The 25,000-nt window shown below is 40.1% G+C and overlaps 4 protein-coding genes across 4 annotated transcripts in view; 1 reads left to right on the top strand and 3 right to left on the bottom strand.

Annotated features, from left to right (window-relative positions):
• Nucleotides 1–25,000, top strand: part of LOC138045013 (ATP-dependent DNA/RNA helicase DHX36-like) — a 71,352-nt gene that overhangs the window by 11,641 nt on the left and 34,711 nt on the right.
• Nucleotides 164–3,261, bottom strand: LOC138045149 (uncharacterized). Its single transcript, XM_068891550.1, has one exon. The coding sequence runs from the start codon at nucleotides 3,087–3,089 to the stop codon at nucleotides 1,929–1,931; it is 1,161 nt and encodes a 386-aa protein (XP_068747651.1). The 5' UTR covers nucleotides 3,090–3,261; the 3' UTR covers nucleotides 164–1,928.
• Nucleotides 15,719–17,114, bottom strand: LOC138045146 (uncharacterized). Its single transcript, XM_068891547.1, has one exon. It carries the CDS (start codon nucleotides 17,032–17,034, stop codon nucleotides 15,859–15,861), a length of 1,176 nt encoding a protein of 391 aa, XP_068747648.1. The 5' UTR covers nucleotides 17,035–17,114; the 3' UTR covers nucleotides 15,719–15,858.
• LOC138045145 (uncharacterized) overlaps nucleotides 24,801–25,000 on the bottom strand; it is a 2,047-nt gene continuing 1,847 nt past the window's right edge. Inside the window, exon 2 of the mRNA XM_068891545.1 lies at nucleotides 24,801–24,935. Coding sequence (XP_068747646.1) covers nucleotides 24,909–24,935 — 27 coding nt within the window. The 3' untranslated portion in view covers nucleotides 24,801–24,908. The remainder of the gene's footprint in view (nucleotides 24,936–25,000) is intronic.

Below are 25,000 nucleotides of genomic sequence, written 5' to 3'. Positions count from 1 at the left end.
TCCCAAATAATGTTATCAGAAATTAGACAGCATTCCTTGGCAGTGTTTCACATACCGGTAACATGCTGACTTACACTCCTCATACATGATGCTTTTAACATAAGATCGGCTTATCAATAGTGTTAAGATTAACAGTTATAAGGATTGACTCATAAACCACAAATACATGGAACAATTTTATTATAACACTTATACACAGAGTAACTGTTAAATAATGCCACCTCGTGTATTCAACATGAAATAAATACATACTGTATAATATGCAATATGATATATAACAAATTAATAGCCATAGCAAGGTTGTTGTGACATTAATAGTGTTCACTGTTCGGTGTAGTGCTTCCTTTTCTTTTCTTAGTGGAGTACAAATGCCAGGCAGTAAACTGAGAGATTTGTTGAGGAGTGCAGGTAACGAGATTCAGGAAGTGTCACCTCACTCTTCTCCCCAACTTCAACGTCATTCTCATCTGGGAATTACGTTAACGTCACAAAGTATCCCCTAGACTCCAATACTCAAGTAAAGATAAACAAGTGCATTTACATGTACCATCACAAAAAAAAAAAAAAAAATGGCGCTAACCCTTACTTTTACTTTATCTTTGGAAATAGTTAGCAAATGCTTACATTTAAAGGGAGACTTAAGCTGGTTGTTGATTATGATCAGCTAAAGTAAATAATTCAGGCTATCGTACCCCATTCAATTTTATTCAATTATGGTTCTGTTCACATCTGCAAAAGTCCAAATACAATAGGCAGGGTAACCTCACAGTATGAGACAAAATGGCGCCATATCGCATGGCTGGCACAATTCTGATAACCATGTTTGAGGCAAGAAGAGAACCAAGGAAAGCTTCCGAGTCAGAATAGAAGAAGACAAATCCAAATCTTTGCTCCATAAAGCGATTAGACGTTTCGTCTGCTTGTACCACCATATGTTCGCCATTCTGTTCAATTACGCACTGTAGTTACTTCAAACAACCCTCTTGAGGTTGCTTGAAATACTTATAATCCAATTATAATCACGCACTGTAATTAGTGGATGTGAACCCATTCCAAACTTATTTGTGTTATAATTGCTGCCACAGTGAGTGAGCCTGAAGTGAACGAACGAGGTATAACTATCTATTTGGGACAAGAACACATTTTTCTTTGAAACGTAAGGGATTGTGGTAATGTGCAATTGGGGGAATTAAGATGCACGGTATGATCTGCTCTGTTTTTCCTTTCACTTCTCGGGATACTTTCACCGTCACGCAATACAAAAATAAATTTAAGGTCGTTCAATGAAAAAGGCCAAGAATTCTTGCAATGGTGTTGCGAGACAAGTTGGATGAAAATTGCACAGCAACTTTATAGAGTTTTGTATGGAGACGCCATGTGGTCCACCAATATAAGTGAGTAACCAACGAAAACATCTATTGTTCACTTTGCGACAAAAGCACTTACTTTTTGCTCATGAGATAAAATACATGTGTATGAACACATCTGTTAATGTTCCGTAGTGTTTTTGAAAGGCTCAAACTGCCGAGAGGGTCATCCTCAACCTCCTTTAGATAAAAATTCAGAAGATCTTGTGATTTTGATTTTAGAATTTGGATGACGTCACTGTGAAAACCATCTATCGTTTTCTTTCTTCTCTTGAGAGGTCGAGTGGGGGGGGGGGCATGTTTTGTACCGACTCCCTGCTCAAGACTTATTAAAATTTCCCTTCATTTCCATGCACGAATCGTCGTTAAATTACCACAAGCATGATTGAACATCTCCCTTCCCCTCAGCAGCATTTCTACCATTTAGGTAAACCACTAGTTTGATCATAATCGAGGCCTAATGTGAACACAGCTTTAGTTGGGCGTTCATCAAAGTACAACTGTGTATGCATTTCTGGAGGCAAGTGTAAATTGTCAGCAGGAGAGGCTGTAAATGCCTACTTACTTTAGGCGAGGTATGACAAAGGCCACAAATGACACCACAACTGTGATGATTGTCATAAATATCTTCATGGCCAACTCAACAGTGATAGGAATTCCCAGAATTTTAAGACCCATATCTTTCTCACACCATGACATATACTGGAATACCTGCATATCCTCTGAGGGAAGATCAGTTGATGTGGGAGTAATTCGTGCTTGGCATCTCTTGCAAGCTTGTACAACTATGCGGTGGGAGGCAGCTGCGACAACAGCTGGCGGGTAGAGTTTGACAATAATGCTAATTAAATCGTAAATGACTGTTCCCATAAACTGCCATAAAGGATAATCTTGGCCAAAGGCGGAATTGAAATAAGCAAAACTGAATATGATCATGTCAAAAGCGTGATATGCCAGAGCCAATGAAATTATAACACCAAAATCTTTTTGAGTTCTTTCCAGATTGGAAAGTATAATGGAGTGTTTGTAAAGAATATATCTTGATGTGCACTCCATGGACTTCATTTCCTCTACAACAGTATCAATTTGTAGGCTGTGGGCATGACAAACAAATCCATAGATACTTAGCCACGTTGCCCACCAACCTGCGATGAAAACAATCACTGCTATGTAAGATATGTAATGCCAAGTTTTCGAAAAGAAAGGAAGCCAGTGGACAATAAAAAATGCAGTGCAGAGACCCCATAGGCAAAGCGACATAAAAGTGTATCCTTTTGCAACTCGGCTCAGCTTTTTGTGCCATACTTGTGAAACGCCCTGCACGCTGAAAACGAGCTCAACAAACTGACCTCTACTTAAATAATAAACAGAGAAGATGAACGGGCACAGGAACACCAAACAAGTACAGAAACTGTTCATAATTTCTCTGAAATGAATCTTGGTCTTGTCAAAACCGTAGTGTACAAAGTCCAAACACATAATTGCTGTCAGACATGCAAACCAAACGATGAAGATGAAAATTCGATAGACACGCCAGGCGAATTCGAATTTTCCGTCACTCGGTTTCCACATGCCCAGAATTTGTAGGATGTAGTAACACGGTCGTATTGCATGCGGTGAACGGGGTCCTCGATGAACATCAAGAGAAGGCTGCAATCTTTCATCGTAAGAGCTATCGATTAAAGATTCTATTTCTCTAATATTTCTTGAGTTTACGTTCATGTCTCGCGAATTGTTGTCCTCTGTTGCGGTTGTGCTTTCAGTATCTAGATCTTCTTCCGTGAAAACGACCCCCCTGCGTAGTATCCCCAGTTTTTCTCCTAACGTTGGAAGACCTTTCAAGTCTCCACTCTTGACTTTGCGGCAAGTATCTGATTGCAGGCCATCCTGTTTTTTTTTTTAACTTTGAAAGTGAATATTTGTCACGCATTCCCCAAACTAGGAATGGTTTAAGAGCAGCGCTTCTCTTCTGAGTGAAAATTAAAAATCGTACTTGTCTTAAAAAACCAAAAAAAAAAAAAGGTAAAGAAAGAAAAGAAGGAAGCAAAAATAAATAAAACATAGCAGTGGAGAGTTTGGTAGGACCCATTTCAGAGATTGAGATCGAAGCTAAATCCGTTTCCTTCCGATTCCAAGCACCACAGGCTCCCCAAACTTATAATTCGAATGCTCAGTCAAGATATGTATACGGGAAACATGAACGCCGAAAAAAATCGGCTGATCTTAGTTTAGAGCGACGAAACAAGATAGTGTAAAACTACTCTAAACATATGTACATGGAAAAAAAGATAGTAAAATACTGTCAACAGTTTGCCTGCCTACCAGCCAGTTGACCTTTAAAAATAGCTTTAGATTCGGACGCTCTTATGTCATTTGGTAATGAATTCCAAAGCATTCCTCCACTGTATGAAAAAGACCCTTAATAATATTCTGTTTTTGGACCGTGGTACAGTACAAATTATATTATATTCCGTATTTCTTACCTTAGATTTATAAGGGTTGTTCTCACAGGCATTCGAGAAAAGATCGCTTAAAGTAACTAGCAAGCTCTTCCCAGTTTAGTTGTTTTTGTATTTGTGCTGAACGAACATCATAACCTTGAAAGGTTATTATGCATGCAGCACGATTTTGTAATTTCTGGATCCTAGTGGCAAGTCCCCGGTCTAAATTGTCCCAAACAACGTCACATGTAGTAGTCGAACACAGGCTGGATAAGGGATTTGTAAATTGTATTTAGAACATCTAATGGTACATAATCAAGTGCCTGTTTTAGACCACTGATGGAGCGATTTACTTTTGAGCAAAGTTTGTCAACATGCATGCTCGTTCCATTTAAGATTTTCATCTAAGTGAATTCCTAAACAGGCTTTATGTATGAGTCAAAACTTGTACTACCACTAGGTAGTGTTAAGGCTAGGTTAGGACCGACAGATGATGTAAAATGGTCATTTAACATCTCGCACATTTCTGCGGGTTTTGCGGTGAAGGAATTATCATGACGTTTTAGTTCACTTACTGAAAAATTACTAGTGCACTTACGATATGTTAACTTATTGATTTTCCTCCATATTTCCTTCGAGTTACCCACATTTTGTTCCACTGATTTATAATAATTTGCTTTATCCATTTTAATCTCATTATTTATTCTATTTCTTTCTTTTCTGTATTTATCCCAGATAGATGGCCGTTTTGTTAATATAGCTTGCCTTTTCAGTCTGTTTCGACCTGTAATCAGCTCCCTCAGCTCAGTAGTAATCCAAGGGGATTTTTAATTTCTTACTCGCGGAGTTCTCATGGGCGCATGAGCGTCAGCTATTTTTAAGAACATATTTTCCCAGATTTCAACAATTTCACTGCGAGTAGTGCAATTTCTTGGGCTATCCCAGGGGGCTGACTTTAGGTCTTCTCTGAAGGCATTTGCATTAAAGTTGTCACATGCTTATGAGTGTTTTTAGATGAAATGGCAAAGTTACGAACGAACAAAACGCTTACGAACAGAACGCTTCAAATTGAGCGGTCGTGGAACATGGCGGCCCGGCGTAAATTTTACTGCTCCGATTATCGTTCTTCTTGCCTTCATAATCGCTTTTTCTCCTTTGTATCATGCGGATTCCCAAGTTGACGACATGGTCTATACTCCTCTTGAGTCTTCTTTCTCCAAGTTGCCTTATGGAATTGGCCTTGAAGCTTTACAGCGGTTTCTTCGTAAACCAAAGCAATCCGCCATCTTGTTCACAGGCCAATCCAAAAAGTCTTTGGTGCTAGCACTGCGTTTGTGTGGTGGTGACGTCGAGCTAAATCCTGGACCTAACTTCAAATATCCTCGCGGAATGTGCGCGAAACCTGTCAAACTGAATCAGCGAGGAGTGCAATGTGATATTTATGATTTTTGGTTTCATACCAAATGTATGTTTATTAACTCCAAGACGTACGAAGATCTTGCAAATCTCTCGACTGCATGGCTATGCCCTCTATGTGGAGTAGCAAATTTTACGCATTCCCTTACTGATCAGGATATCTCGCTGGCGCTGTCAAATGCTTCTTCAAGCCTAACGATTTCAAACTCATCAGTGTTCGGTCCGACAAATATTCAGTTATCAGTTCTACACCGGCACGTTCAGCACCTCAGGAACTTGCATTTTATTCTTCAAGTTGGACCTCCCTCGAGTCCTCTTCTTCTCGCAGCGAAGCCGCCTCCCTGCAACCTGTTTCCCCCAATATCCTGATTGCTAATTTCCAAGGCATCAGATCGAAGGTCGCTGGGTTGAGTATTCTTATTGATGCTCATAAAGTGGATATCATCAGTGCTTGCGAAACTCACCTAACACCAGACATCAGAAACAGTGAACTTTTTTCATCAGATTTCACTGTGTACCGTAAAGACCGTTACCACTGTGGCGGAGGCGTTTTAATTGCAGTAAAAAATCATCTTGCTTCTCTTCCCCACCCGGATCTTGACGCAAACTGCAAGATTGTGTGGGCAGAGGTCATCTTCGAAGGAGAAAGTCTTTTTATTTGTTCCTCCTACCGTCCTCCATCGGCTGATGAGGCTACATTAAACAAACTTGACATATCTCTGAAGAAAGCCGTCAATCTCGCTGGCAACCGCCACATCCTGGTCGACGGGGACTTAAATCCTCCATTCATTAACTGGAATACTTTATCAGTAGCTACACCAGCTCGCGATTCCGGGTTTGTGTCATTACCCCCTCGATATCGTACAGGATTCTTATCTTGAACAGCTGGTTCTGGAACCCACCCGTTCGACACCCGTCTTGGTGCCACAACTTCCAACACTCTTGATCTTCTCCTCACATCCAAACCTGGGCTTATTAATGATGTGCAAATAATACCTGGCTTAAGCGATCACGATCATGTTGTTGCAACTGTAAACAAGTGTGTACAAGTTCCGTCACAGAAAAGCAGGAGAATTTAAAATTTTGGAAAGGGCAACCTCGAGGGTTTCAGTCGCGATATGGCACAACTTGCGGAGCATTTCCAACTCCCTTTTCACCTCCGTTCCGTTAACGAAAACTGGTCCCTCTTTAAAAATGCCATACTTTTCTTTGCTGATAATTATTTCCCTTGAGAGCTGCTCGCCCAGCCAAACCGAACCCCTGGTTTAAGAGAAGCCTACGCCATCTAATGCAAAAGAAACAGAGGCTCTTTTATCGTGCTAAGTCATCAAACTCTCTCCACGCCTGGAACGCATCGTAAAATTACCTCTCGAGCCATAAACCAGGCACGTAACGACTATGTATCCAATCTCCTGGATGAAAATCTCTGTAGAGGTTTTGCACGGCAGCCATGTTGCATGGCAGAAACAATGAAAATGTTTAGCATAAGAAAGAACATTTGTTCCCATAGGAAAAATAATCTATTGTTCCTGCCATGCAACATGGCTGCCGTGCAAAACCTCTATATATGCCCAAAAAAATTCTAGAGGTACATAAAATCCAAGAGGCAGGACTTTTTTGGGATTCCTTCCTTAAAGGTCAACAACCAGATTATCGTGGACAACAAAGAAAAGGCAAACGTTTTAAATTACTGTTTCCATTCTGTATTCACCACTGACGATGATAGTCCCTCATCAATTCCATCTTGCAATATAGCTTCCTCACATCTCAATCAAAGGAGTCGCTGACCTTATAAACCAACTTAAGTCTAACAAAGCGACTGGCCCGGATGGCATTTCTGCCCAACTCCTAAAATTAGCTCCTGTCGATGCTGCAATTATACTAAAGTGCATTTTCCAGCAGTTCTTGGATTCCGGAATTGTTCCTATCGACTGGAAACACGCCCTTGTCACTCCTCTCCACAAGAAAGATTCGAAATCGTCAATCGGTAACTATAGGCCCATCTCACTAACCTGTATTTCTTGCAAATTACTTGAGCATATTCTTTGTAGTCATATTATGAAACACTTATCTACGAGCAATCTTCTATCTCCATTCCAACATGGCTTTAGAAAATTTCACTCCTGTGAGTCCTAGTTTATCACTATCCACGATCTTGCTTCCGCCCTAAACGACAGAGGCCAGTCCGACGTGGTGCTCTTGGATTTTTCCAAGGCTTTTGATTCCGTCTCTCACCAGCGGCTATTTACTAAGTTGGCACACTATGGTATCAGGGGTAAACTGCTGTCTTGGTTCAAAAGTCTATTAACCGTTGGACGGTTAAAAGAAACGTGGAGCGAAAATCAAAAATTGCGTGAATAAATTACAAGAGAAGAAAGAGGCTATCAGTGAAATCAACGGACACATACTAGCCAACATAATCTACTTGTTTACCAATCAGCAAAATTAAATTAGTGTTGCCGAACGTGCACTTACACTCCATGACTAAAAGATTTCGACATATGTGAAAACAAAGTTGCGATTTTTTAATGTTTGGTTTAATTCAAAAGAGCATATCTTTTTTCATTACTGGACAAAATTTTTGAGCACAACGTCGTAAGAATTTGAACACGAAGAAGCTGGTGAAATGTACATTTCTTTCCTGATCGATCGCAATGATAAAGATACTGTTGAATGTTTTTTAATGCAGGAAGAGAAGTTGACCCGGTCTTTGGGAGTAAAAATATTATGGTCGACTGGTGAGTTTTTTCCTTGTTTATTTGACCTGCAGAATGTCTGTAGAATGTGAGCTTGCGTGACGATCTCCTTAGACGTGAAAAAAAAAAGGATTTTGATTTAAGACATTTAAGAATTTAAATATGTCTGTTAATTTGACAATAACGTACTCAAAGAGTTTTCATTCTCTTTTCATTAAGAAAATTAACAAGTTGGCCGCAAACAATCATCAATTGTTGTAATTCAAGAAGCTGCAGACCTACAAATCTTACACTCACTCACTCACTCACTCACTCACTCACTCACTCGCTCGCTCACGAAACCACTTCAAAGATAGTAGGTAAATACACATATTTAATGTTTCAGAAGAGAAAAGACATCCTAAATGCAAAATAATTAAAAATAATAATTTTATACCAATTGTATTACAAGTAATTGTATGATCTTTCAGTTAATTAGTTATTCTAGTAGATATCATCGCTTTTATTGTAACGAGACCGATACCTCCCTTTGGAGAGTAAGGCGCAATAAAGATTTACTGTTATTGTCACTCACTCACTCACTCACTCACTCACTCACTCACTCACTCACTCACTCACTCACTCACTCACTCACTCACTCACTCACTCACTCACTCACTCACTCACTCACTCACTCGCTCGCTCGCTCGCTCGCTCGCTCGCACGCTCACTCACTCGCTCGGACACTCACTCACTCGCTCGGACACTCATTCACTCGCTCTGACACTCACTCACTCGCTCGGACACTCACTCGCTCGGACACTCACTCGCTCGGACACTCACTCACTCACTCACTCACTAACTCGGACACTCACTCGGACAGCCCCGATGACAATATGGTAGTGCATTTATGCTAAGTGCAGTACCACAAAAAACGGGTTTGAGTGTCCCCTTTCTATTGGTATCGTGTGGATGGAACTAGGCACTACTGAATTAAAAGCGACGCTGTTAATAAAATTCAATTCACGCAAATGCTGCCTCAAAATTGCTGTGAGTTAATATAAAAGATGTTATATGTCCACGTGCACGTAATCAGGTTCAGAAGTGTCATGTCACTCTTCGCGCCAACTTCAACTTCATCTCATCTGGGAAATTACGTTAACGTCACCAATTACTCCTTAGACTGTGATACTCTAGTAACTAAAGGGTAGACAACTGCATTTACCGTCATAAAAAAAAAATGATGCTAACCCTAGTTTAAATTTGCTCCTGTCCTTCATTAAAAGAAGAAGTCTTCTTTTAATAAAGAATACGAGCAAATTTAAAAACTAGCCCAGAACTCCCCAAATCGACACAAGGACACAAGGTGAAGTAAAAGTAAGTTTATGTTATTTATTTTCCTCGTTGTAAACTAGGATTAGCCGATTTTTTAAAAGCATTTCATGTTTCCCATATAAACTCTACAAATCGTTACGTTGACTGAGCATTCGAATTATGTGTTTGGGTAGCCTGTGGAAATAGACAGCAAAGAGACACATGTTGGGCGTGCATCGAAGTACGTACATTTCTGAACATAAGTGCAAACTGTAGACAGGAGAGGCTGCAATGCCTACTTACATTAGGCTGTGTAGTCTTCTCTATATCGACTTTATTAGAAGTTATCCATCCTAGATGTACAATCAGTAAACTTATATCAAATGGCTTCTATGACGTTATTGATCGAACGATAACGTCACATCCCCCTTTCGGTAAAATAAGAAAAATCAGGAAAGCGTGAATCACTGATAAGAATCTGTTCTGTTCAGGCTACGAAATACCCTTTGCTCTCGACAACGGTTAACAATAACTCTAATGATCTGACGAAACTACTAGTATACTCTTCGTATAATGACTACAATTCTTCGAACGAAAAGCACATGTTCTGGTACCCCATAATATTAACACGACAAATGTCCCCAGTAGGGTGGTCACATAACAAGTCTAATCTCACAGGGGGTCGTGATAGTCTTCCACAGCGGGTCCTCGCCCGAACAGAATCAAACCATCAATCAAAAAAATCAAATGAAATGTCTCAGTGCAATGTGTGTTCTTTGTTCTTTGTTCTTTGTTCGAAGACTCAACGTTTTAAGTGTTCTTTAGAGATCTAATCGCTTAGGTGGAATAACACTTCTTCCCTAACGGGTTATTGGGAAACTGTTGGAATTTTTACTCTTTGAATTATGGGGTGGGTCTTGTTTTCTTTCGATGTCCTCCTCTACGGGTGGAGTTGGGGTTGCAACCGGATGTCTCCTATTTCTCCTCAGAAGGGACTGTTCTGCCTTCACAACATAGGTTCCGGGGATTTCTGTACTATGACCTTTGTCTTCTGGTTTTAACTCAGGGAGTGTTAAAGCTCGGTGTCGCCGGTTATAGGTCTCGGCTTGTTTCTGCTTGTACACCTGCTCCGTTTTTCGAGAGAGGAAGTGTGGTTCGCAACTTCCTTCCCATTAGCAGCTCGGCCGGGGCAAAGCCATTGTGGAGTGGGGAAGATCTGTACGACAGTAGAGCTAAGGAGGAATCTTCGGACTTGGTTATCAAGTCTTTGGCAGTCTGAACAGCTCGTTCTGCCTCACCATTGCTTTGTGGGTATTGGGGGCTCCTTGTTAGGTGAGTTAACCCACAGACATCACTAAATTTGGAAAATGTAGCAGCTGAGAACTGTGGACTATTTTCTGATGTAATGATCTCTTGAATACCATGGCAGTAGAAGAATGACTTCCGGTGACTTACCACGTTTTCTGAGGTGGTACTCTTTAGAGGGGCAATCTCGAAGAATCGTGAGTAATAATCAACAGCGATTACATACTCTTTACCACTGTGGTAGAAAAAGTCAGTGCCTACTTTCTGCCAAGCTCGTTCTGGAAGTGGAGTTGACATCATTGGCTCTGCTTGGTTCTTTTTCCATTTGCGGCATATTGTGCAACTGGTGACTATAACTTCAATTTGCTTGCTGAGTCCTGGCCACCAGACCGAATCACGGGCTCTTTCACAACAATTACGAATCCCTTCATGAATCCTGTTTAGGATACCCAAGCGCAGAGACGATGGGATGAGTTCTTTGGTCCTTCATCAGGAGACCTCTTTGGTCAGTGATGCTTGCTCTCTCAGGCCAATATTTTGCAATATTTTTCAATTTTGACTTGTCTGGCCAGGCTTCTGCACAGAATTCAAATAGCTTTCAGCACAGTTCGTCATTCTGTTGATGGAGTTTTAACTCTTCCAGTGTTCTCTCTGTAGCGGGTAGGCTTTCAAGGATATGGGCTACGTACAAATTTAGGTCTTGACTAAGGCGTTCATCTTCTTTTGAAACAGGTTTTCTCGGTGGTTCTCATGATAGGGCATCTACTGTTATTAACTGTTTCCCGGGTACATGTTTTATCGTGAAGGAATACTTCATCAGCCTCATTCTAAACCTTTGAAGTCTCGGGGGTAATTCATCCAGGGTCTTCGAGCCGAACAGAGGTACAAATGGCTTGTTTCGATCAGGATATCTTTGCCTAGGATATAATCATTGAATTTCTCACAGGCCCAGGTGGTCGCAAGCGCCTCCTTTTCGATTTGGGCGTTCCCCTGTTCTGTACTCATTATGGATCTTGAGGCATAGGCAACAGGCTTTCTTTCTTTGTTTTCTTGCTCTTGAAGGAGTACAGCGCCAAGGCCAAATGATGATGCGTTAGCTGATAATATGGTGGTCTTTTCAGGACCATAATGTGCAAAGACAGGAGTTGAACTTAGTTCACTGTTGAGTTTTTTGGAGGAATCAGAGAGGTTTTTTGTTTTCTCTGCGAAGTGAGGAATAAACGTCCAAAGTTGGTTGACCATTCCAAGAAATCGCAGAACGTTACTCACATTTTGGGGTGTGTCCATATAGTGAACCGATTCAATTCTCACTGGGTCTGGCTTGATGCCTTCTTCGCTGATCACATGTACAGGAAATTTGACTTCTCTCTAGGAGAATTCGCAGTTCTCTGGGTTAAGAGTTTCACCGGCCTCGTCCAGTTTTCTGAGTACTGCTCTCAGTCTTGTATTGTGCTCTTCTTGTGTCCTGCCGTGGATGAGCATATCTTCAGTGATGGAAATATGGCCATCCAGTCCTTCCAATATCTGACCCATCTTCTTCTGATAATGTTCGGGAGCAGACTTGATCCCGAAGGGCATTCTGTTAAAACAAAATCTGCCATGCAAAGGGTATGATAAATGTTGTCAGCAAGCGAGACTCTCGGCCAGTCCAACATGACTTCTCTTGCCAAAATCCTGACTATTCCACGTTGGTAAAGTGCTTTGATTCTCTGATCTGAGCCAGCATGTTTTCAATCTTGGGTAGTGGATAAGTTTCCCGTAACACGCTTTCGTTAAGCTTTGTGAGGTCGACACATACACGTATTTTTCCATCAGGTTTTGGGACGACAACCATGCCTGCAGACCAGTCAGTGGTTATATCCACTTTAGAAATGACTCCCAGCTAGCGCTTTTCCATGCGTTCTAACTCTGTCTTGACTTTGGCCATAAGGAGGGGGACATTGGGGTGTATTAGAAACCGCAAAACCGAAGAAAAAATTATCCAAAACCGCAAAACCGCAAAAAATTTCGGCCAAAACCGAAAACCGCGCACAAAACCGTCAGAAAACCGATACAACGGTGACAAGTGGGGCATACAGAGCAAACTATACTAACATTTTATTTAAAGTATTTGTGAATGTCATGGACTTGTCTAAAGCCTCCATATCTTTTAGTATCTGCTAAAATCTTAGGCTTTATTTCTGTCGTTCTCTCGAGCCCGGACTTTATGCGGTGTCTGTGCAGTGTATGTCATTTGCAGACTGCAGACAAATAGCGCTAACCGTTTTAAAATGGGTTTAAAATGGGTTCTTAGACTTAAATACTGTTTATCAGCGCTATTTGAAATGGGATCAGCGCTATTTGTCTGCAGCCGGCAGTCTGCAAATGTCAGACACCTGACTTTGTGGGCTCATTTTCCGTAAAGCAGCTGGTAATGGAGCCAAGTTAACTTAGAAGAATTTGCACACAAGCTATAGCTCTGGAAACTTCAATCGAAAATCTCTAATTGAACATATCTATTTGATAACTAAGACCGGACAGTTTGGAGATTCGAATGGAATTCTTGCTGGCCGTCATCAGAATCACTAGCTTCCTCACTCATGTCATGCTCATTCAGATCTTCATGGGGTCCTTCATCTTCATCCACTCCGCACCAACTCGGGCGTCATTCAACACGCCTGATCCCCTACCGTGACATCTACTTTGTCACGCATTCCTCTCAATAACTTTGGCGTTTCGCGGCTATAGACTGTTTTCATGTGACGTCTCCGGGAATTGAGCTCTATCATCACTCAAACGTTTTCTTTTGTTTCGGAGGAAAAACAAAGCTACTGATCACGTGAGTGAAAGCAGATATCTTGTACCTATGGGACCTTACATTCTATTTATCAGGCCCTAGCACAAAGTCCCATTTCAACTACTGCAATGTTGTTTTGGGGAAACTGTGGAGTAACTTTGCAGGACAAATTGCAAAAACTACAAAACAGAGCAGCCCGTGTCTTGACCTACCCTAACTATGACGCTGATGTCAACAATTTATTTGAACTCTTAAGATGGAAAACCCTAGTCTCTCAAAGGTAAATTGAAAGAGCAACAATGGTATTTAAATCCCTAAAGGGACTAGCACCTGATTATCTCTGCTCGAAATTTGTCCATCGCGATTCTGGTAATTGTTTGAGAGACTCTGTGAATAAGGTAAATGTTCCGCAACCGCGCACAAACTACTACAAAACAGCTTTAGCTATAGTGGCGCAGTTTTGTGGAACAGTTTGCCATTAGAACTAAGGAAAGCAGTGTCCCTCAATCAATTCAAACGACTGATTAAAGAGGTTATCTAAACCATTATTCTAAACACGGCATTCATGGAAAGCAGCTTTATTGTATGATATTGAGTAAGATAGTTAATGTAGTTTATCTACACTTGGTTTTAAATTTTTAATTGTACATATGGTTTTATATGGCTGATGAATTGTACCGTGGTTAAATAAAGATTAAACACTCTATTCGAGATCAATTGCCGCTTAAATCTAAGAAACGGGAACCCAAATAGGACAAAATAGGAAAACCCAAAAAGCACATTAGATAACAAAACCGAAAAACCGCTCGTATTTTCTACGAAAACCGAAAACCAAAAGCAAAAAAACGAAAAATCCGCAAACCGCAATGAACACCAAAACCGAAAAACCAAAGTCTTTTGGCACAAAAACTGAAAAACCGATCTAAAAAATAGCCAAAACCGCAAAACCGAAAATGCCAATGCACCCCTCCATAAGGGGTAATGCAACTTCTCTAGGTGTTGTCAACGCGAAGGGAGCCGGTGCATCTGCTTTCAATTTGATCTTGAATTCTCTCTTTAATTCACCCAGTCCTTTAAATAGACTTGGGTGTTTCTCTTTGGCTTCTGATTCGATGTCATTGTTCGTGATGTGCGGGTTAGACTCTATTCTCAAAACTTTTTGAACGATTTTAAGGGCATCGGTTGCAGGTTTTCCCAATAAAGGCCCTCGAAGGTTTTTCCCAACATAGATGTCTTGCAGTGTTTCCTTTCACAACGCCTGCCACGGAAAGCTTTGACTGACCAGGGCCAAATAGCTTTTTCGTCGCTTTTCGCAACTTCGGTAAGCCGGTTTGCAAATAAACATTCTCTGGGATAACAGTGACGTCTACGCCTGTGTCAATTTTAAACTTAACAGTGGTGTGTCCCAGTGTCAAATCGACAGACCATGTTGTTTTCCTTTAGCACCTTCGATCGATCCGAGTAAGTAATCATCGTTGCTTTCTGTGTCTGGAGCTTCCTCTTAAATTGAACGGAAACTTTTGGTTCTACACTGCGAGGCACAAAGAGGTTACATTGTTAGCAGGGCATTCTTCGCGTTTGTGCGGCGATGATAACAACATTTCTTCAAGGGATCACGTTTCACTTTCGAATTTCTCTTTCGCACATTGTTGTTCGGAGGTTTTTCATTCGCTTTATCCTTGTTGGTCCATGTTGTTTTCTTCTTACTTCGGACTGATGATATCTCTCCTCCGTCTGTTGTTAGTATCTCGTGATGCTGTTTTATTCACAGCTTTCTCGAGTGTAAGCTTCTCATCTTGCTTGAGTTTTTGTGATAAGGCGGAGTACCGGATTCTAACTACAATGCGTTCCCTTATTAACTCTTCCTTGAGAGGTCAAAACTGGCAAGTTTCTGCGAGCTCGTGTAGGGATTCAATGAATTCAACCACAGATTCTTTTTCCCCTTGAACGCGTTTGTTAAAACGTGCTTGTTCAAAGATCAAAACATTTGAGCGGCCCACAAAATGAGTTTAAAAGTGTCGTTTGACTGTCGCGTATACAGTATCCCTTTCAGCCAAATGAAAGCTTTTTAGAATATCGTTAGCGTTTCCTCCAATTGCATACACCAACGTATTAACTTGAACTTTATCATCTTTTTCGTCGAGGATAACTTTCGAATCTTTCGATCCAACGCTTCCATTTCGGGGCTTCCTTGAGTGCAACTTTTTCGGCAACGGAATTTGAGATGATGCCATTTTGCCTTTTAAAATGCTTATACGGGTTGAAAATGTTTTAAATGATCCCGTTCCTTGATACAATGTGTAGTCTTCTCAATATCGGCTTTTTTAATAACGTATTCGTAGTCATCCATCCTACAATCTTGGACAAAATAGATGGGAAATTTGAAACCCCCTCCCCCAAATCAAGGATGGGAAAATGGCGCGTTTTGGCTTTTGCGCAGCTTCATCCTTGCTTTCGGGGGGATGGGGGTTTTCTGTTCCATTTTATTCTGTCCAAGATTGTAGATGTACAATCAGTAACGTATATCAAATTACTTCTATGACTTCATTGATCGAACGATAACCTCACAGGCGAGGTATGACAAAGCCCACCAATGACACTGCAACTGTGATGATTGTCATAAATATCTTCATGGCCAACTCAACAGTGATACGAATTCCCAGAATTTTAAGTCCCATATCTTTCTCACACCATGACATATACTGGAATACCTGCATATCCTCTGAGGGAAGATCTGTTGATGTGGGAGTAATTCGTGCTTGGCATTTCTTGCAAGCTTGTACGACTATGCGGTGGGAGGCAGCTGCGACAACAGCTGGAGGGAAGAGTTTGACAATAATACTAATTAAATCGTAAATGACCGTTCCAATTAACTGCCACAAAGGATAATCTTGGCCAAAGGCAGAATTGAAATAAGCAAAACTGAAAATGATCACATCAAAAGCATGGTATGCCAGAGCTAATGAGATTATAACACCAAAATCATTTTGAGTTCTTTCTATAGTGGAAAGTACAATGGAGTGTCTGTAAAGAATATAGCTTGATGTGCATGCCATGGACTTCATTTCCTCTACAACAGCATCAATTTGTAGGCTGTGAGCATGACAAACAAATCCATAGATACTTAACCACGTTGCCCACCAACCTGCGATGAAAACAATCACTGCTATGTAAAATATGTAATGCCAAGTTTTCGAAAAGAAAGGAAGCCAGTGGACAATAAAAAATGCAGTACAGAGACCCCATAGGCAAAGCGACATAAAAGTGTATCCTTTTGCAACTCGGCTCAGCTTTTTGTGCCATACTTGTGAAACGTTCTGCACGCTGAAAACGAGCTCAACAAACTGGCCTCTGTTTAAATAATAAACAGAGAAGAGGAACGGGCAAAGGAAGACCAGACAAGTACAGCAACTGTTCATAATTTCTCTGAAATGAATCTTGGTCTTGTCAAAACCGTAGTGTACAAAGTCCAAACACATAATTGCTGTCAGACATGCAAACCAAACGATGAAGATGAAAATTCGATAGACACGCCAGGCGATTTCGAATTTTCCGTCACTCGGTTTCCACATGCCCAGAATTTGTAGAATGTAGTAACAAGGTCGTATTGCATGCGCTGAACGGGGTCCTCGATGAACATCAAGAGAAGGCTGCAATCTTTCATCGTAAGAGCTATCGATTAAAGATTCTATTTCTCTCATATTTCTTGAGTTTTCGTTTGTGTCTCTCCAATAGGCCATTTCCGTGGTGCTGTTTGCGTTTGTTTGGAAATTAGTCTTGGTGAAAGGAAGGGAACTTTAAGTGTCTGTTTGTTTCGGTTTCGCAATGAGTCTTGGTGCTCAACTATTGTAATGGAAATGAGTTTGATTTGTATAAGAGTACGCAACTCATTTCCTCGTTGTGCCCCAGGACATGCAGCAACTCGGAAATGGAGTATTGTTGTCCGATTCCGGTATCTACAATAGGTCTTCTTCCATGAAAACGAGTCCCCTCCCCTACTGTCCCTAAGTTTTTTCCCAACGTTTCAAGACCTTTCAAGTTTCCACTCCCGATTCTTTTATTTCTCCTATGCGGCAAATATCCTGAAAATTCAGCCTGATTGCAGGTCATCTTTTTTCTTTTACTTTTGAAAGTGGATGTTTGTCACGCATTCCCCAAACTAGGAATGCGTGAAGAGCAACGCTTCTCTTCTGAGTGAAAATTAACAATTTCTTAAAAAAGAAAAAGCTAAAGAAAAGCAAGAAAAAATAAATGAAACATGGCAGTGGTGGTTGGAGAGTTTGGTGGGACCGATCTCCTGCCCCAGGTGAACGCCAAGCACCACAGGCCACCCAAACTTATAATATGTTCAGTCAACGTAACGATTTGGAGCAGCCGGTGTATACGTGAAAAAAATGGGCTAATTCTTGGAGCAAATTTCAAAACTAGCCCAGATCACCTAAAATCGACACAAGGACACAAAATGCAGTAAAAGTAAGTTTATTTTATTTATTTTCGTCGCTGTAAACTAGGATTAGCCGCTTTTTTTCAGAGTTTCATGTTTCCCACAAAAACCCGATTTCTTTTGTTTCTCCTTGACTCTTAATTCCAGCCTAACCTGTTTTATTTTCCTTCAAAGCGAAAGTTGCATTGCTGGTGTTTGTCCTGTATTCCCCAAAATAGAATTGCGTGACAAAGCAACGCTTCCATTTTCGGTGAGGATCTCCGTACAAATTGTACTCGTACTTGTCAGACGTTGTTTGTGATTCACATACGTGACAGTATTGCGTTACGTTTTGAGCCATGTAAGAGAATGTATGAAACGGTTCGAAAATCGCTCTAAATTCAACTTGTAGTAAAGGATTTAAATAAAAGAAACTTACTTTAGTCTGCTCTTGTGTTATTTTGAAGTCTTGGTGGCAACTGAGGCGTTCTAAAGTCGTTCTAAAGTCGTTCTAAAGCCATTTTGACGATTTAAACTTTTCCAGGTTTGCTAAAATGAAGCAGAAATGGGCAGGCAGCGTTCGAAAAGGAGCGTTTTTCGGGCGGATAAGATAAACCTTGGGATCCGAGGCGAAGCAGCTAGAAAGAAGAATTATCGATGGCTACCGTGAGGCAATTTTGGCGAGTTCCGAGCATTTTAGTGGAATTTATGGAGCTTCGAGTTCGAACCGTCGGCCGACCAGGTCGCCAGCCTTTCGTTTCACTTTAATGGAAAGCAAACCTGGAAAAGTTTAAATCGTCAAAATGGCTTTAGAACGACTTTAGAACGCCTCAGCTGCCACAAAGACTTCAAAATAACACAAGAGCGGACTAAAGTAAGTTTCTTTTATTTAAATCCTTTACTACAAGTTGAATTTAGAGGGATTTTCGAACCGTTTCATACATTCTCTTAAATGGCTCAAAACGTAACGCAATACTGTCACGTATGTGAATCACAAACAACGTCTGGGCTGCCTGTGGAAACACCGAAAAAATAGGAAACACGACAGTTTCGTGGATACCAGGGGCCAGTTCCTGAAAGATGTAATAACTCTATTCCAGGGATAAATGTGCCTTATTCCGGCACATTTATCCCCGCAATAGAGTATTTACACCTTTCAGGAACCCGCCCCAGAGCGAAAGGACCCTTTCATACGTTGATCGAGAACCAGGTATGCCCACTGCTGTACGATCATGTTACTAACTACATTCTTCAAATTCTGGGCATGTGTAAATGTCAGAAATGGAAAATTCAAGTTTCTCTGGCGTGTTTACCGCGTTTTTGTGTACTTCATATGGTTAGAATGTCTTCTGGCGATTATGGGTTTAGAGTTTGTTCTCCATGATTTTAAAAAGAACGAGATTCGCGTGGGAGAAATCATGAACAGCTTTTCAACTTATTTACTGTGCCCCTTCGTTTTCACAATCTATTATTTAAGCAGAGGACAGTTTGTTGAGCTCGTCGGAAACTGAGCAGAATTTAAACATGTTAGAGGGTGTCAATGGGGTTAACTGTTTAGTGTATAAAGACTGTTTTTGGCTGTTGTAACCGTATAAACAACAAAATATGAACCGACTAATATGGGGCGCCAAATGTAAAAATATTATTTAAGTACTTTCCCCCTATATTTTGTGTTATTTATAAATAACACATTCAACTACCTTTGCGATTTATAAATCACAAGGTTACGAACTTCGCGATTTATAAATCGCAAAGTTACCAACTTTGCGATTTATAAATCGCAAGGTTACGAACTTTGCGATTTATAAATCGCAAGATTACAAACTTTGCGATTTATAAATCGCAAGGTTATCAACTTTGTGATTTATAAATCGCACAGTTGGTAACCTTGCGATTTATAAATCACAAAGTTCGTAATCTTGCGATTTATAAATCACAAAGTGTGATTTATAAATCGCACTTTTGCAATTTAATAATAATATAACCGCAAACACATGAAATTCATGCCGCGGGCTCGTGGTCCAATGTTTTGATTTTTTGGTTCAAGACAAAACTTGACAAGACCGCTCTCCTCAGCCGTCTCACGAACAATTTCTGATGCATCAAGTGCTCAGGAATCATGACAGAAAAGTGGGGTAAGCATAGGTTTTATTTTCTTCATCAATTTTATTTCGATTTATGGCGAATCGGTCTGAGTTGTAAGCTTCTTTTTTTAATTTGCCGAGCTTAAAAAAGGAGGAGGAAAATCATTTTGTCCTGAATTTCATATTTACGTCCGACATAGACACTTTTGCGAGCGAAATGATGTAATGTAATATGCACTTGTCAGCATCTTTTGCATCTTGGCACTGATGGAATTTCTGCTAATGTTAATAGAGATTCATTTCATTAATTGACTCCTTCACGGAAAGAAATGAGCCCAATAAATTGACCTGCTCTGAAGTATTCTGCTTCAAAGATTCATAGCTCAGTTGGTAGAGCATTGCATCGGTATTGCAGAGGTCCTGGGTTCGACTTCCGTTAGAGTCTTAGAGCGACCTGTATTTTTCAGGTGTCTAGCAAAAATGGTTGCTTAAATTGTCGACCGAAGTCCGAGGATCACTTCTCTCATTCGTTAATGATAACTCGCAACGACACAGGTAAAGATGAAGCTAGATGAAATCGTTCAAACCTGAGAAGGAGCGGTTGGTGGGATGGATGCGCTACGTTGAAGATGCTGTAATCTCGAGCTCTGAAAATTGAAAACATGGCAATAAAACGAAGCTTACAATTCAGACCGATTCGCCATATATCGAAATAAAATTGACGAAGAAAATAAAACCTATCCTTACCTCACTTTTCTGTCATGATTCCTGGGCACTTAATGCATCAGAAATTGTTCCTGAGACGGCTGAGGAGAGCGGTCTTGTCAAGTTTTGTCTTGAACCAAAAAATCAAAACATTGGACCACGAGCTCGCGGCATGAATTTCATGTGTTTGCGGTTATATTATTAAATCGCACTTTGTGATTTATAAATCGCAATGTGCGATTTATAAATCATTTGTGATTTATAGATCGCAAGATTACGAACTTTGTGATTTATAAATCGCAAGGTTACCAACTGTGCGATTTATAAATCACAAAGTTTGTAATCTTGCGATTTATAAATCGCAAAGTTCGTAACCTTGCGATTTATAAATCGTTAAGTTGGTAACTTTACGATTTATAAATCGCGAAGTTCGTAACCTTGTGTATGGGGCGCCAAGTGTAAAAATATTATTTAAGTACTTTTCCCCTATATTTTGTGTTATTATAAATAACATATTGAAGTAACCTAAATGGCAAAGTTACCAACTTTGCGATTTATAAATCGCAAGATGACGAACTTTGCGATTTATAAATCGCAAGGTTACCAACTTTGCGATTTATAAATCGCAAAGTTCGTCATCTTGCGATTTATAAATCGCAAAGTTGATAACCTTGCGATTTATAAATCTCAAAGTTTGTAATCTTGCGATTTATAAATCACAAAGCGTGATTTATAAATCGCACATTGCGATTTTGCGATTTAATAATATAACCGCAAGCACATGAAATTCATGCCGCGGGCTCGTGGTCCAATGTTTTGATGTTTTGGTGCAAGACAAAACTTGACAAGACCGCTCTCCTCAGCCGTCTCAAGAACAATTTCTGATGCATTAAGTGCTCAGGAATCATCACAGAAAAGTGAGGTAAGGATAGGTTTTATTTTCTTCATCAATTTTATTTCGATTTATGGTGAATCGGTCGGAATTGTAAGCTTCGTTTTATTGCCATGTTTTCAATTTGCAGAGCTCGAGATTACAGAATCTCTGGTTTGAACGACTTCGGTCGACAATTTAAGTGACCATTTTTGCTAGACACCTGAAAAATACAAGTCGCTCTAAGACTCTAACGGAAGTCGAACCCATGACCTCTGCGGTGTCTGACATTTGCAGACTGCAGACTGGCTAGAAATAGCGCTGATAAACAGTATTTAAGTCTAAACACCCATTTCAAATAGCGCTGATAAACAGTATTTAAGTCTAAGAACCCATTTTAAAACGGTTAGCTAGACTTAAATACTGTTTATCAGTGCTATTTCTAGCCAGTCTGTAGTCTGCAAATGTCAGACACCGTGACCTCTGCGATGCCGATGCAATGCTCTACCAACTGAGCTATGAATCTTTGAAGCAGAATACTTCAGAGCAGGTCAATTTATTGGGCTCATTTCTTTCCGTGAAGGAGTCAATCAATGAAATGAATCTCTATGGTATAGATGAAGCTAGATGAAGCTAGATGAAATCGTGCAAACTTGAAAAGGAGCGGTTGGTGAGATAGGTGCAGTACGATAAAGATTCTGTGATCTCGAGCTCGGCAAATTAAAAAAAAACGAAGCTTACAATTCCGACCGATTCACCATAAATCGAAATAAAATTGATGAAGAAAATAAAACCTATCCTTACCTCACTTTTCTGTGATGATTCCTGAGCACTTAATGCATCAGAAATTGTTCTTGAGACGGCTGAGGAGAGCGGTCTTGTCAAGTTTTGTCTTGCACCAAAACATCAAAACATTGGACCACGAGCCCGCGGCATGAATTTCATGTGCTTGCGGTTATATTATTAAATCGCAAAATCGCAATGTGCGATTTATAAATCACGCTTTGTGATTTATAAATCGCAAGATTACAAACTTTGCGATTTATAAATCGCAAGGTTATCAACTTTGCGATTTATAAATCGCAAGATGACGAACTTTGCGATTTATAAATCGCAAAGTTGGTAACCTTGCGATTTATAAATCGCAAAGTTCGTCATCTTGCGATTTATAAATCGCAAAGTTGGTAACTTTGCCATTTAGGTTACTTCAATATGTTATTTATAAATAACACAAAATATAGGGGAAAAGTACTTAAATAATATTTTTACACTTGGCGCCCCATACTTGTGATTTATAAATCGCAAAGGTAGTTGAATGTGTTATTTATAAATAACACAAAATATAGGGGGAAAGTACTTAAATAATATTTTTACATTTGGCGCCCCATAGACTAACGTATAAAAGAAGATCGACTTTTTAGCGTATGCGGTACATAATCACCAAAGTCCCTTCTGGAGACTTTTGTACCCTCTATTTGTTTTGAATTTTCGTAGTATGTTGCATGTCCTGTTGGAGATTTTCCTTATCTCATTTCGTGACATGCTCCAAGCCTGCGCTCTGCATGTGGGTTTAGTTACCAGTCCCAGGCTTCTCTCTACACTCACAAAAATCATAAAATCATATAAATTGACTGACTAATCTCCTTTTTTGCTGTTTACTGACTAAATCCATTTTTTTAACAGTTTATTGACTAAACAGCTTTTTTAAAGCTGTTTACTGACTAGAGCCATTCCCCATTGATACCCTCATGTTACATTGTGGTATCCGCCTCTCTCTGGGGTCTTGTGATAGTTGCTTACCTTTGGAAGCAAAGTATAACCTGTATAGTAGGAGCATCTGTTGTTCCCACTTGGTGTCCCCTGTTTTCTTATTACAAGAGTACTCTTGCTAGTTTTCCTTTCTCTTGATCCATCTTAAAGAAAAAGATTGATTCCCTCAAACTTGTTTTTTTCTGGGTCTGCCTAATGTGCGAGCCAGCGAGCCATGCAAATTTTGCATTTAAGTCTAAGCACCCATTTCAAATAACACTGATAAACTGTTATTAAGTCTAAGCACCCATTTTAAAACGGCTAGCTTTCAATAACTGTGTGTCTCGCATGCTGACTCGCAGTCATGGCTCGCAGCCATGGCTCACATGGCTCGCCCCCTTGGCTACCCTACAGCAAAGGCTCATTTATTTTAACGTACACAGCTGGTGTGAGGAACAAGAACTAGGGGACTGGTCATTATTACAAGTGCAGAGGGGAGGCTGGTGGAAATGGAAAATGTGATGCTCAACTTTTTCAGCCCCCCCCCCCCCCCACCCTTATCGACAACACAAACTTTAGTGACCCCTCCCCCTCCCAATTAAAAACAATAATAATAAGCGTCCACAAAAAGGTGACAAGTATTTTGGCAAACCAGTACCGCTGTGACTTCTGCCATAATTTAGAACAAAATGCAACATAATCTATCAAATGTTGAATGGAAATGCAAATAAAATATGGATTGTATTGTGTCACAAAAATCCCAGCATTTTTCCCACTTTGAAAATAAATAATAAATATGTTCAAGTACCCCCGCCAGGTGAATGCAAAGGAAAAGCCAAGAAGCGTAAAGCGTAATATAAAAAAGCACGATAGGGAAATGTGTCGCAATGGTAACATTAAGGGGCTGGACAATCTGCGAGACAGCGAGTCATGGGAGCCATGCAAATTTCGCATTTAAGTCTAAGCACCCATTTCAAATAGCACTGATAAACAGTTATTAAGTCTAAGCACCCATTTTAAAACGGTTAGCTTTCAATAACTGTGTGATTCGCATGCTGACTCGCAGTCATGGCTCGCATGAGTGCCCCCTCTGTATTGGTATTGAGTAGATGGAACTAGGAACTACTGAATTGAAAGCAATATCATTCACGTAAATGCTGCCTCAAAATTGCTGTGAATTAATAACAAAGATGTTGTAGACATTACCCATCCTTTAAACAACGAAGGGCAGTACAGATGATCTTGCTTCATGATGTTTATCTGAAGCTTTGACTTAATCCATTTTATTTATTGTTACCACTCTTTTCATTAAATTGAAGAGGACTCTCCCAAATAATGTTATCAGAATTTTAGACAGCATTCCTTGGGAGTGTTTCACATAGCGGTAACATGCTGACTTACACTCCTCATACATGATGCTATTAACATAAGATCGGCTTATCAATAGTGTTAAGATTAACAGTTATAAGGATTGACTCATAAACCACAAATACATGGAACAATTTTATTATAACACTTATACACAGAGTAACTGTTAAATAATGCCACTTCATGTATTCAACATGAAATAAATATATACTGTATAATATGCAATATGATATATAACAGATTAATAGCCATAGCAAGGTTGTTGTGACATTAATACAAGTGTTCACTGTTCGGTGTAAAGCTTCCTTTTCTTTTCTTAGTGGAGTACACACTGCAGGTAACAAGATTCAGGAAGTGTCACTTCACTCTTCTCCCCAAATTCAACCTCATTCTTATCTGGGAATTATGTTAACGTCACAAAGTGTCCCCTAGACTCCAATACTAAAGTAAGAGCAAACAAATGCATTTAACCTCACAAAAAAAAAAAATTGGCGCTAACCCTTACT

Source organism: Montipora capricornis, chromosome 4 (assembly GCF_036669925.1).
Source record: "Montipora capricornis isolate CH-2021 chromosome 4, ASM3666992v2, whole genome shotgun sequence".
Lineage (NCBI taxonomy): Eukaryota > Metazoa > Cnidaria > Anthozoa > Scleractinia > Acroporidae > Montipora > Montipora capricornis.
Note: the sequence above shows the minus strand (reverse complement) of the source record. Positions and strands in the feature narration are given on the sequence as shown.